This window comes from Cupressus sempervirens, chromosome 7 (assembly GCF_028749045.1).
Source record: "Cupressus sempervirens isolate cs-2001-9-10 chromosome 7, ASM2874904v1, whole genome shotgun sequence".
Classification (NCBI taxonomy): Eukaryota; Viridiplantae; Streptophyta; class Pinopsida; order Cupressales; family Cupressaceae; genus Cupressus; species Cupressus sempervirens.
The window spans coordinates 412,274,401-412,287,935 of NC_143124.1; the positions used below are offsets into that span (position 1 = coordinate 412,274,401).

At 32.2% G+C, this 13,535-nt stretch overlaps 1 protein-coding gene and 1 pseudogene across 1 annotated transcript; one reads left to right on the forward strand and one right to left on the reverse strand.

The window, feature by feature from the left end:
* Nucleotides 1-4,801: 4,801 nt before the first annotated feature.
* Nucleotides 4,802-7,637, reverse strand: LOC149547282 (protein HOTHEAD-like). Its single transcript, XM_089794726.1, has 5 exons — nt 7,479-7,637; nt 6,875-7,116; nt 6,426-6,843; nt 6,214-6,218; nt 4,802-5,641 (listed from the first exon to the last, which is right to left on the reverse strand). Exons 1-5 carry the CDS (start codon nt 7,561-7,563, stop codon nt 4,817-4,819), a joined length of 1,575 nt encoding a protein of 524 aa, XP_089650852.1. The 5' UTR covers nt 7,564-7,637; the 3' UTR covers nt 4,802-4,816.
* Nucleotides 7,638-7,977: 340 nt separating this feature from the next.
* LOC149547283 (pentatricopeptide repeat-containing protein At1g03100, mitochondrial-like) overlaps nt 7,978-13,535 on the forward strand; it is a 99,419-nt pseudogene continuing 93,861 nt past the window's right edge.

Here is a 13,535-nt window from a genome sequence, read left to right on the forward strand (position 1 = left end):
CAATATAAGTCACAAGTAGGCAGTGAACCATCCTAGAATAGAATGCAACTCAAATGCATTAAGTTGGCCTTGAAGACAACTACCACTAATTAATGCTTATCATTCACATTCTATCAACTAATACATTCATTGATTGTCATTACCATGACATTGAAACTATCACAACTATCTTAATCCCCAACTCCCCATTCTCATCAACAACTTTTTTGTGCCGTTTTATGAATTCAAAAATTAAATTTTTGAACAAGGAAAAAATCTACAAAACACAAAATCTTAAATAAATATTAATTAGTTAATTTCTTTAAAAAATTATTAATTTGAAGCATATTGTTAATAAAAGGGATGATAATTTTTATCAAATTTTATGCCCTATAGTTGACATAAATTTAACTTAAAAAATAATTATTAAACAAAAGTTGCAAACATAAATCCAAAAACATCCATACCATCCACTTCATTCTTGTTAACAAAAGAAAATTAAATTTTTGTAGCCAAAGATTTTATGTTTCCAAATGTTTATTAAACCTAAAATATTTACCTAATAGAATTTCAATTTAATAAAATTTAAATTAAAAAAATCTTGATCCACCTAAATTATTAATATTTTTTTTAAACATATATGAAATTTAATACTATGACTCCTTTATTTGAATCATTCTTCTAAATCATTTGGTAAAATATATATTTGGGTTTTCCTTCTCAATATCCTACTTCACATGTGGGTGCATTTGGTTCTTGAGTCTACCAATAATAGGCTAGGAAATTTTTCAATGGGGATCCCAACATCCTCTAATATTCTTCACTCAATCTATGCACATATTATTGATAATATCGATTCTTTTAAAGGTTTTCCTTCGGAAAATATTAGGGGAAGCCAAAAGGGTTTATGGATTCAATCTTTAGATTATGAAGGTAATCCATTCAAATGCAAAAAAAAATTTCTCAAAACTAGTCAAGTGGTCGAAAAGTGCAAACATGAAAGAGTTAAAGATAAGAAACCTTCTCTTTTGTGAAACGTGGTCTCTACACAACATTACACTATATTTAAAAATATTTCTTAATAGGTGGAGTTAGATGTGGTTGTGGGAATTCCCAATGCATCTATTGGGTCTAGAGTGGTTCTTGGGTCAAATGCAACTCAAAAAGTCATGGTTAGAGGTAAGGATGTTGATTTAGAGTTTGATTTTGTTGGTTTTGGACAACAAACAATTATTGTTTTAGCTAGTTGTAAATAAGTATTGAAGATAAATTTGGAACTAGTGTCTACATATTGAAATTTTATTATAGATGATGGATTGAAGAAGAGATGAATATTGTAGAATAAGAGATAGCATTTTCAATACGCAAAATTTTACAATTTCCAAGCCAACTTAAAAGGAATATTCTAGAAGAATTACTTGAAAAAATCACAATGAGATGAAAGAATGTTGACATACTAGAAAAGAGAACCAAAAAAAAGACAATTCGTACTGACACATCCACATGCAAGTGTTACTAAGACTTATAGGTTGTTATAAGTAAATCCAAGAAAATTTGAAATCGAGAAAAGAGCAGCAAAGATAATGGAAGAATTGTATCAAGATGTTGAAAAAGATGATTTAAGACTATGGAATATAATCTCTCATGCTAAAGAGGTTGCATCAAAAGAAATAACACCTATTGAATAAATATATGAACTAAATAATAGATTAGAAAAGTGTTATCACATTGATATAGCTAGAGAAGAAAGCTCTACAAGTATTGCAAATGCTTTTGCCAAGAAATCTTGAGATATAGTTGCTAAGTTAGAAGAAGAAGCTAAAGAAGATGAACAATTAGAATAATAAATATAAGAACAACCAAAAGAGTATTTAAATAAGATAAATGCACTTGAAAATAAATAATGTATGTATAATTGACGAATAAGACCCCAAGTATTTGCAAAATGACCTGCATAATTACAATAGGTTTAAACAAAAAAATAATATAACAATATATTTTGAAGACAATGTAGAATCATTGCAAATACATGTTACTAAAATACTTCAAGATGTGACATTAAAGGAAGCAATATGGGCACAATGGAAGAGAGAAATTGACCACAAGGAAAAAGAAGTGAATAACATACTTGAATTATGTACCATTGAGCTATGAAGAGCAAAAACTATATGCATGATGACTATAGGAGAGAATTGAAATGTTAGACAACATAGAAGATAAATAGAGAATGAATCTTGTAAAAGAAGTGATAAGTACATTTTAGAGGTCATTGCCTGAGCTAAAAAATGTCTAGAAGAAATCAAGTGCAAAACAATTGCAAATGTATATAGAAAAAAATTAAATAAATTATCATATCAAGAATAAATTAAAGGCAAAATTGTAGAAAGGATCAACTCTAACAAAGTTAGCAAAAGTTACAATGATACTATCAGCAAAGTAGAAAGAACTAAATGAAATAATAGTCAAAGGATCATAATTCACAAATTTAATTTTTATGGAAAACTTGAAGTTATAATTGAAGAATCATGTCAACTATTGCTATATATAGATCTAATGAAGCAACATAAGAAAAGGGTAGAAACACTCATAGATACACTATAGGCTATAAAATAAGAAGATATTGTTAATAGAATGATTAAGATAAAGAGTCACATTACTAATATTAGAATTTTTGAGGATGAATGGAACTAGATTTTGATGAAAGCCACTAGGAAGTAGCAATGTATATTCAAGCAATACTTTAAGATAATAATAATTTTATTTTCCTTTGGAATTGTTTTTAAAGGGGAAGAAGTAGAGAAGATAAGGATATGGAGGAGAGAATGCATTTTGGAAGCAAAAACAGGGAGACAATATAAAGATGGGGAGAAAATAAATAGAGATCAACATAAATGAAATGTAGAATATAATAAAGAAAAGTAAGAGTATCATATATATATATATATGTATAAATATTAGTGAGAGGTTTCCAAAGGGGGGATTATTAACTTGACAAAATCCTAGAACCTTATGGTGAAGATTTTGAAAGTTGTCATTGCTTAAAAAAAGGAAAAAATTAAAAAGGCAATGTTAAACATAAGGGTCACTATTAGTATAGAGTTATAAAAAAACTAGAAATGTTATCAAAAACCTAGAAGATTTATCATAAAATTAAATTGTTATCAAATTCTAGAAGATTTTATTATTGAAAATGAAGAAGCTTATCAAAGAAGCCAAGGAAAAGGTAAAAATGATCTATAAAACATTGAGAACTATAATTAGGTTACAAAATGGGAAATAAGGGGAGAGAGAGAGAGAGAGAGAGAGAGAGAGAGAGAGAGAGAGAGAGAGAGAGAGAGAGAGAGAGAGAGAGAGAGATAAAAAAATATTGCATGTGTATGGAACAACAATTATCTTTTTAGAAGATCGAATAATAAGCTATGGAGAGACACATCAGGAAGCTATCACAAAGAAGAGAAGATAGCACATAACAAAAAGGACCTATCATGCAATGAAGGAATGCTAGCACTAGTTAAAACAAATTGTTTTTAATAATTAACAGGTTTTTCAATGAGATTGTAAAACTGTTTAACAAAGTGTTCTTTAATAGGGTTTATAAGCTCTTATTTTGAACTTATTGTAAATCCTTTAACAAGGTGAACATTGTATAAGTGGGATTAAATCTCTTAATAGAGTAGTCTTTGACTTGATTGTTGATCCTCCTAATAAGGTATTACATACTTTCAATAGAGTTTAATCATTTAGAAGATGACACTATTGTAAGCTTTTAATCATTCATCTTATTGCTAAAGTGATGAGTTGTGGGTATTATCCCCACTATAGTTTTTCCATTTGACCAAGCAATTTTTACAAGACCAAAATATTTTATTATGTGTTTATGAGCTTCATGATTATTTTAATTACTTTCTAATTTTAATAATGAATGAAGTATGAAATATATTCTGCATAATTTTGTAATGTTGGAGTTTTCTTTATTACTAGATTTATACACCTCTAATAACATCATATAGTTTAAGAATATGACTACAAGTTAATTAATTTATTAGGTTAAAATACATTAAAATTACTTATTGTGTTTTTAAATACAAAAAATTCAAAAAAAAATGTCATTTTCCTATGTTTCTATTATCTAATCTAAATTACATTAAAATTTATTTTATATTGGATGAAACATGAGTCTAATATATATATATATATATAATAATAAATTAAATAATTTTATGAGAATAAAAAGTGTTATAAACTATTCTACTTATAGATTTCATTATTACTTTGAAAATTCATTTATTTTGTTCTTAGACATTAAACTATTTAGAAAATGTCTTAATTAGTAGTGATGGGATTTTTAACATAAATGTTGAGTTGTATGGATAAATATAGTCAATGTGCTTCCTTGTTTTTCTTTTATTCAATAAATTTTTAAAATTAAAGTAGATATTAATTTAGATTTCATAACAATCAAACATGTATTATATGGATAAATAAAATAATAAAATAAATGAATTATTTTATTCATATAATGCTACTTTGATATTATTGTACTCAAGGAACTAAATTTAGTTCAATTTAAGATATATTCTTCATCACAACATAATTAAAAAATATAAATTTTGAAATGCAAAAATTGGCATTGACTTCAATAATTATTTAAATAAGACACGTGCATGGGTAACTTTTGAATATTATTAAGCTTTCAGATAGATTACAATTCACAAATGTTCATGCGCTCTTGGAGGATACGATTTCCTAGATACCTATGCATATGACATTGAAAATATGTCATTAGTAATAGTCATATAATTCATTCAGAATAATTTTTAAAAAGAAAAAAAAAATATTACCTTCCACGCATCATTATAGTAGCTTGTGGATTTGTCCCTGGGTTGCCCTTGAATATTGAATGGTCTGCAACCCTTAGACCATCAACACCTTTGACATGAAGTGTTTTGTCAACTACAAGATCCACTTCACACCCACCATTGAAATGCCATATTGTTGTTACTGTATCTTTGCAATTTTTTTTCAAGGTAGTGTAATCTGATTGATTTCGTGGTGATTCTTCCCCCACAAATTGAAGAAATTTGGAGTTCCCAATGCCTGTAAATGCAAATTCTTGAATAGAATTTATCATTATAAGATCTGATAAGACCTTCACAACAAGAATACATTCTTTTATATCAAAAGGATGAGAAAAGTAGTTGTGTCTTACAATTGGGACATCTAAGGGATCTTTACTTTTGAGTCGAAGCTTGCCAGTTGATAAGGGAAAGGCCACCTTGGTAACAATAACTCCTAAATATTTAAAATTTGTGTCACCTTCTTGTTCATAGTTGCTAATAGACTCAATGTAGACTTGTGAATTGTCTATTATACCTACAACTTGTACTTGAGCAAACTCAAGTGGTTCGGGGGACTCTACAATAATAGTTGTGCGTGGTGGATCTCTAATCTCTTTTCCCACTAAGTTTAAATCAGAAAATACAGTAATGTTCAATTCTTCAAGTTCTTCTTTTGGTCCAATCCCACTTAATAGGAGAAGTTGTGGGCTACCTATACTTCCTGCTGACAAAATCACTTCACTCCATTCTGACAATTGATTGATAAATACATGATGGGAAAGATCATCTATGGTACTGGTGAACTCAACCCCAGTAGTCTTTACCTTTCCCAGAACATAAATTCAAAAAATAAAATTAGAAATTGAAAGAATAACTATTTTCATAAGTAATATAATTAAAATACAATTATTGTAAAATTCAAAAATAATTCAATTCTACAAATATTCTAACAATATAGATTACATTAGGAACAATTTTATATTGTTGTTCTTCCATAAAAATAAATAAAGAGAATACGACTGACGACTATGATGTCTCAATTTATTAATTCGACATGATATAATCTGATAATACTAAAGAGTGTCGCACATGGACATTGGGAAGCAGACCCATGTGGCATATATATTTTCTGCAATATTTATCGTAATAATAATATTGCAAGTGACAGAATCAAATAAAATAGAAGTTGTTGATTGACCAACTCAAGAGATAACATTAAAATTAAGTGCAACTGAAGAGAAACCCAGAAAATAAATATATAAAAAGTTGCTGTCTTCGAGACAAAACAAAACAGCCCGATTCAGAAAACAATACATCCCACTACGACTAATTTGCAGTTGTTCTACTGGAATTTTCTGTTAAAGCCAACAAAATCTTATGTCATTGAAAGAATCACCAGACCTACCAAATGGTCAGCCATTCCTACTTGTTGAAGGTCTCCTGTGAATGTTAGGATAAGAAATCTTATGTTCAAAAGAGCATCAAACCTAAACCAAGATTGTTAAATAATGAAAACTTTTTTTTTTTTTATGGAGGTCATCCACAAACAAATTTTAAGTATTTCAATATTTAGAAATAAAATCAAACCAAAAAAATATAAAAGTGTACCTGATGAAGAATCCAGAAGGATTCTAGTGGCTGTGGCATTGACAAGAACCACAATGTTATCTGGATTTGCATATTGTAGAAGATCTGCAGCTGTGTGCCTCCTTCCATTGTTGTCAAAGGTTGAGGCGCTAATCTTTGTGCCCTCCAAATGATCGAGAGTATACCCATTATCAGGAATCACTCCAGCCTCCAATAGTGCATCTTGAAAAGCTGAACTCCAACGAAAAAGCTTGTCTGGTTTAAAGGCATTCAACTTCTCCACCCATTCATATGACTCGTTCACAAGCTTCTCATTCCACTCCATCATCTTAATGTAATCAGAGCTTGCCCTGCTGTAGAATCCTGCATTTATGGTTGTCCCACCTCCAAGAACTCTTGCTCTTGCCAACTGAAGTCCATCTTCTGACACAAATCCTTGCTCTTGCCAACTGAACTCCATCTTCTGACACAAATCCTTCAGCTATATAAGGAAATCCACTGGCTTTTCCCATGACCTTAAAAAGGGCATTATTGTCCTCAGTGTCTGGATTTCCATATGGAGAATCTCCCCTTTCAAGTAACAAAACAGAGTAGTGCTGTGAGAGAGTTGCAGCCAGAGGACACCCTGCTGTACCTCCTCCAACAACAATGTAATCATATGTTCTTGCAGCTGCCTTTTGAGCGTCAAATGTCATAGATGGATATGGGTATTCTGCAAATAGCAAGAACAAAATGCTTTTGATCAGTGCTACATGCAAACAATGAATTAAGGGGCTGTATAATGAATGCTTCATTAGACACAATATTTGGATGGGTGACCTCTCTAAATGACTCGATGCTTCATCCCTGTGAGCGTCACCTAGATGCAATGATTACTAATCATTCATCCTTATTAACAACGAGTTTTTCTGTATGACTACTTGCGAAACATAGATCAACTTGAAAACTACACAATTGAATTCTAATACTGATCTAACACGATTTGCCTTAAAAAAAAAAATTCCTAGTTATTATGAAAATGAATGAATCAAGTATTGATTTGACACAAAATAATCAACACAAAACTATACTCACCCAAGTTCCCTGCTGAACAGAACAGCTGCTTCTGATTTGTGATGAATCCTAGCAAGAACGAAATCACAAAAAATAAAATCTCCATTATCACTTCTAGATCTAACTCGTCTTATCGCTTCATTTCTACTCTGATTGAGCTCAAGTTATAGAAGATCAAGAAGTGGGAATATTCCATTGTATGGACGGTGCAGTGGACGGTGAAGTGGGAATATTCCATTGTATGAGCGGTGAAGTGGGAAAATTCTGTAGGCACACCTTCCCTGACTTTCGCTGTAAATCATAGATTTACTCTCGCACCTTTTCAGACATAAATTGGATGCGACTCTTAGGTAAATCAAAACAGCCTGAGTTTAGAATGGAAATCAATAAGGGCGGCTTCGTAGCGATGAAGACCAATTGAAAACAATTAAATGTCTCACTTGAAACCAAGTTGTTTAGAAAAATGGTCCTTTCCAAATAGGTACATGAAACAATTGGCATTGAATTGATATTTGCGACGATGGCAGACTTATTTGAAGGAAAGCGACCTGAAACAACTGATCAACGCTCGACAGTGCTTCTGAAGACGTACAATACGATCATAATATTGTTAACCATTCGATTGCGCGGATACCGTTGCGATTTGTTCTCGCCAAGCTATTCGCTTGGTTTTTTCGTATTCTCGTTTTATCCGCTGTGAGATGACGTCGATAGGTAGATATTCCGTTATATTTAGGCCGAAGGTGTTTTATATATGAAATGTACCGAGTTTTAAAATCAATGATGCATATCTAAGGATATTGTACGACGATTGCAATATACACGTTATCTCCATTTTTAATATTGTAGATATTTTTTATTTTTTATTTTTTTGACGATTGCAATATACACGTTATCTCCATCTTTTTCCGTTTTGTTTTTTTATTTTTATTTTCACACTGAGGTTTAACTTATATGTTTGTTTTTAATTTTTAAAATGAAAGTGCAAGTCAGTTAGACTTTAACATTTTGATACGGATGCATATAAGTTGCCCCCAGCCATTGGCAATGACTTTAGCTCACTCATATTCTTATTAGCTGAATTATTTTTAATATTGTAGATAATTTTTATTTTTTATTTATTTTTGATAGGTAATCAGTTGAAATCTTTATTATTTATCATTTATTTATTATTATTATTTGTGAAGATTAATTATTATCATTCGTTAAGCTTTAGTAGTTTCGAACCCAAGAACTCCCTGACGAGAGGCTCACAAGTTACCATTGTGTTGTAGGCTCTTGCCTTAATATTGTAGATAATTGAAATTTAATGCAAAGATTTATTTTTTATTTTTATTGAAAATTTAATATTTTATAATTTTTTTGTTAATTATTTTTTATTAGATTGTTATACAAAATAATTTTATGTAGACATAATAATACATTGAGGATTTGTATTAAAAATAAAAGGTATTTGAAAGAATCAAAATGGAGATTGATGGGAAACCCATGCCAAAATACTCCATTATATGGGTGGAGAATTTGGAAGCTTTTAGAGAAAAGGTGAACATTGGACCATGTAACCTCAATTTCTTGATGGATCTATTCCATGTTTAACAATGGAGGAAACTTCCTAGTTAAGTGCACTCAAGCTGGAGTAGTATTAGGATGAGTGACCTCTGAAGAAGTTTGAGTGCTTCACCTCTACAAGCAGTACCTAGATCCAATGAATGAAAAGTATTCCATTTATTCTTAGATCCAATGAGTGAAAAGTATTCCATTTATTTTCATGAGAGACAAATTCATCTAAACCATTACTCTTGAAAGATGATTAATGAGTTTGAGTCAAAAAACTACATAGTTGAACCCCTATAGCAATATCAGTTTACTTGTTGTGGAACGTATTTCCTACTTATGATTAATGAGCTTAATTTGGGGATTTATAATGAATGGTTCTACACTATCTTAAATTGAAAACTCTCTAATTTAATGAAAGTTTAACACCTATTTAATGCAAGATCGTCAATCTACTTCTCTGTTTCATCTCTTATTCCCCTTTATGTTTGTCATCCTAGGTGGAATTGGGCTAAAACCTAATAGTTCCTCTTTAAAGATCCTATTTCATGGTGATAAAATCAAGGTTGGGTCTATTTCCCCTAGGTCCTCCCTTCTCTTCATTTAATCCACTTGGAATCTACTCCTTGCACTGAAATGTGATTTCTTCATAATATGGACCAATTTCTAGATCGTGAGACTCATTTTGGAGCCTCGAGAAAGCCCTAAGGGTTTGTGCACTTGATCATCAAGAGAGTTGTCCACCTCTGATGGGACTGTTGGTCTGATTTTTTCATAGTAACTTCTCTTAAAATCATGGTGCAAAAAATTAGCTGTGAGTCCTTTTATTTGATCCTAGGGTTTCAGGTTCTAGGTTTTGTATTTTTATATCTTTTAAAATCTATGTAAAACCCTAGGTCTTGCCCTTTTAAAATTAGCTGGGTGCAAAGTTTTTTTTATTAATGTTTGAATATTCTTTTCCCACCTACTTCGAAGTCATTGTTGTGTCCTTTGGCAAGGTCTTGTCCCACCGTTGGATCTTGTTTGGATCCACAGATGTCGTGTACTCGCTATAAAAAGTTGCAAGGCATTTTACTATAGTGATGTAGCGACCATCAAAAAACTCTGTCATGGTACCAAAATTGTAGTCCAGCGCTGGAGAAGTGTATTAGTTTGAAAACATTATGGTCACATGCTCTATCCTAGGGTGGAAAGGATGCATAGGGAACAATTCACAAGTGGCTTCACCAGAACCTAAGATATTTTGGTGAGTCGTTATATCGAGACTAAAAAATTGTCAATTTTCCTCGTAGCAACATGGTGAGTGCTCTGAAAGTGGCCAGAGTTTTCAAACATTGATGTGATTGTGGTTTCCCATATAGTTTGATAAATATGCACAACCATCTTCTCTGACAACAATATTAATGGGTGAAGTTTCAATTACTATGTTACATGTTCTCCATCACCAAAATTCATTGTCTTCCGGAGGTCGCTACTTCGCAATCGAAAAATTATCAATTTTCCCAGTAACAACATGGTGAGTGCCTGAATATTACAAAGATGGTGTTCTTTTAAATGGGAAGTGATTTTGATGATCTCGAGGAAGATATCTTACAAAATATACCTTTATTTCCATGACAGTTAAATCAGCCATGGTTGTTCTATTTTTATTTTTTTGGGTACTGATTTTTGAAGGGTTGCTAGAAGTTGCTATGTCGCTGCCTAAAAGTAAATAATTTTTGTCTGTAGCGAAGTAGTGACTCAATTGAAAAAATGACAACACAACAGAGCCAAGGGGGAGTGATGTCATTAGGAATTAAAATAATATATATATGCTAGCATGATTAAGCCAGCTCAGTATCAGTAGTAACTTGGACCCACGTCCCGTGCATAAAACATATGAAGGATCCTAATTGCTAGATCATGGATGGATCAATGACACTCACTATCTTGCTATGGAAAGATGTGCACTTTTTAGGTATAGTGAGGTAGCGAGTGAGGGTCCCACCACAGCTTAAAAGATTCACGCAATTTCCATGCCCTTAGATCATCCTCCAATCTATGGCTGTCACTATCTCGCTATTAAAAGTTGCATGAAGATTAGGTATAGCGAGTTAGAAAATGAGAGAGCCACCATATTTCTCACAAGATTCATATAAAATATCTTCCACACAATCAAAGCAACATCAATGGTCATTGCTATCTCGTTGTAGCAAGGTGCTCAAAAGTTTTGCATAGCGAGGTAGCAACTTGATGACATGTGTCCCCAGTCACCAATGGACCCAAACTGAGATGCCAACATTAAAGGAAAGGTATAGATGGAAGTATTTTATTGGTTTGATTGCCAGCGTCTTAGGGAGAAAGGTGAGTTAGCCTAGTTTTCTTTCCTAGATCGTAGGATTTTTCGAGGATCAATGGTGCAAGTTGAAAAGGAAATATGATGCCAACCTATTTTTCAATTCTGTGCATTTATGATGAATGAAAGCATCGTGTGCAAGAAAAATAGAGTATAATACAGAGAATTTTACCATTTCTAGTCTCATACAAACAAAGATTTCACATTTTTTGAGCACCAGAGCCTACTGACAATATTGTGATAAACCTAGCAAAGACGTGAAGCAATCCTCCTTGTTCATGAGCTATTGAAGAGGTTTGAAGAAGAACACTTTTGGCTAATCAAGTAAGTACTCATATTATAACCTTTGTAGCCTTCCAGTCCTTGTGAATTACAATCAAGATACCTCCTAAGAAAGCATTTTCTGGGCAAGTAATTTATATGGATAGGAATGTTCATGATGATCTACTAGAATTACTCCCAGAATCTACTACTGAACCTACACAAGTTAAGAAGTTAATTTCCTTAAACCCTAGGCTTAAGATTGTTGATGACTTGTATGATAAGGGGAATTGAGTTAGGGATGCAGCAACTATGGAAACTGGTCTTGTTTTGTTCAAAAAATGGTTTTCAGAAAGGAATTTATTTGCCCCTCATGCTAATGTTTGGAATTTTGATTTGGGAAAGCTAGTAGTTCCATGTGTTTTCATGGATTATGATTTGCTGGAAACCATTGCCAAGAATTATGAATAAGCTATTAGGGTGGTGAGAAGAACTGATGGTGTGCCTCTAATCTCAATTAGTCCTAAGGAAATTAGGGAGGTTTTTCACCTAGAGCCATTGTTAGATTATCATGTGCCCATTAACCTATCAAAACTAGAAAATGAATCCAAGGAAAAAAAGGATCTGATTAGGGGAGGTGCACTAAGGGCACACATTGGCACAATTGGAACTTTTCCAGTGATCACTACAGCTTGGAGGGAATCTTTTAAGAAGATTCTTTTCACCTCTTGAGCTGTAGAGATATACAGGACCCTGTGTCATGTTTTTGGTAAAGACGAGTAGGATTTCATGCCTATTGACCTTATGTATATGATGGTTCAAATTTCCTCTTTTGGTGTAGATGCTATTTTTGATTTTGCTTCCTTTTTAGCTGAAGAAATCCATGTTGGTCTGGTTGGAATTGCCAAAGTGAAATTGGAGAAGACATTTGAGCATTATTCTCTCTTGATGCATATGTTTTTGTTTAAAGGGGCGACATATTTTGGTAAAGAGATGGAATTAAATAAAGAGGAGAATGGGGAAACATTGCCAGTCTGGTTGTGGAGTGCAAATATTACCTGGGATGCAAATATTGCCAGTTTTGTTAGCCTTGATAGGTATTTTGCTTCTAGATTGAGATACCTTATATTAAGTGACAATCCTAGGATCCCCAAGGCACTAATGAACCTCATTAGGCCTATGGACAACTCCCATAATTTGAAAGTTTCACACAATTGGGGAGATATCATTCCTTACTCTATTTCTACTATTTTTAGAAATTATGGTTTTAAGGGGAGCTCTCATGTTTTGCCCTACCAAGTACCTTTAAAAGTAGGAATGACTAAAGTTTTGTGGCAATTAGGAGGAGTGGAAGATATGTTTCTAATGAAAAGGTCATTAGGGTCCATTTTTCCTACTTGTACTGTGGCACATCAATTTGTGATTACCAAAGGGGGTTGGATCTTTTTACATAAAATTTTGGACCAGTATAAAATGACTATCTTCCATCCTCATTTTTGTGAAACTCAAGGATTCTTTAATCGAACTTTGAGGCATAGGATTAAATTAGTTCATATCAAACATAATTCATACTATCCAAAGGAAATTATAAGGAATGAATTCTCTTTGTAGGAATAGGAAACTAAAAAGGAAAAATGGAGGGTTGATTCTTGGGTTTTAGAATTTATTCATTGTTTTGATTAGAAATATGATCCTCTAGATAATGCTAATATAGAGGTTGATAAAGTAAATAAGCTCATGAATATCTTCCTTGAAATAATGGAAGCTATGAATGAGAAGAAACATTTTTTTATTGTTTCTTACCCTAATAAGGCCAGAGAGGTCATGAGGAGGTTGGCTTTCACTCCCAATATAGGAGTTGGTCAAATAATTGTTCTAAAGAAACTAGGTTATACTATGATTCAGAATAAAAGGACTCCTGTGGATAA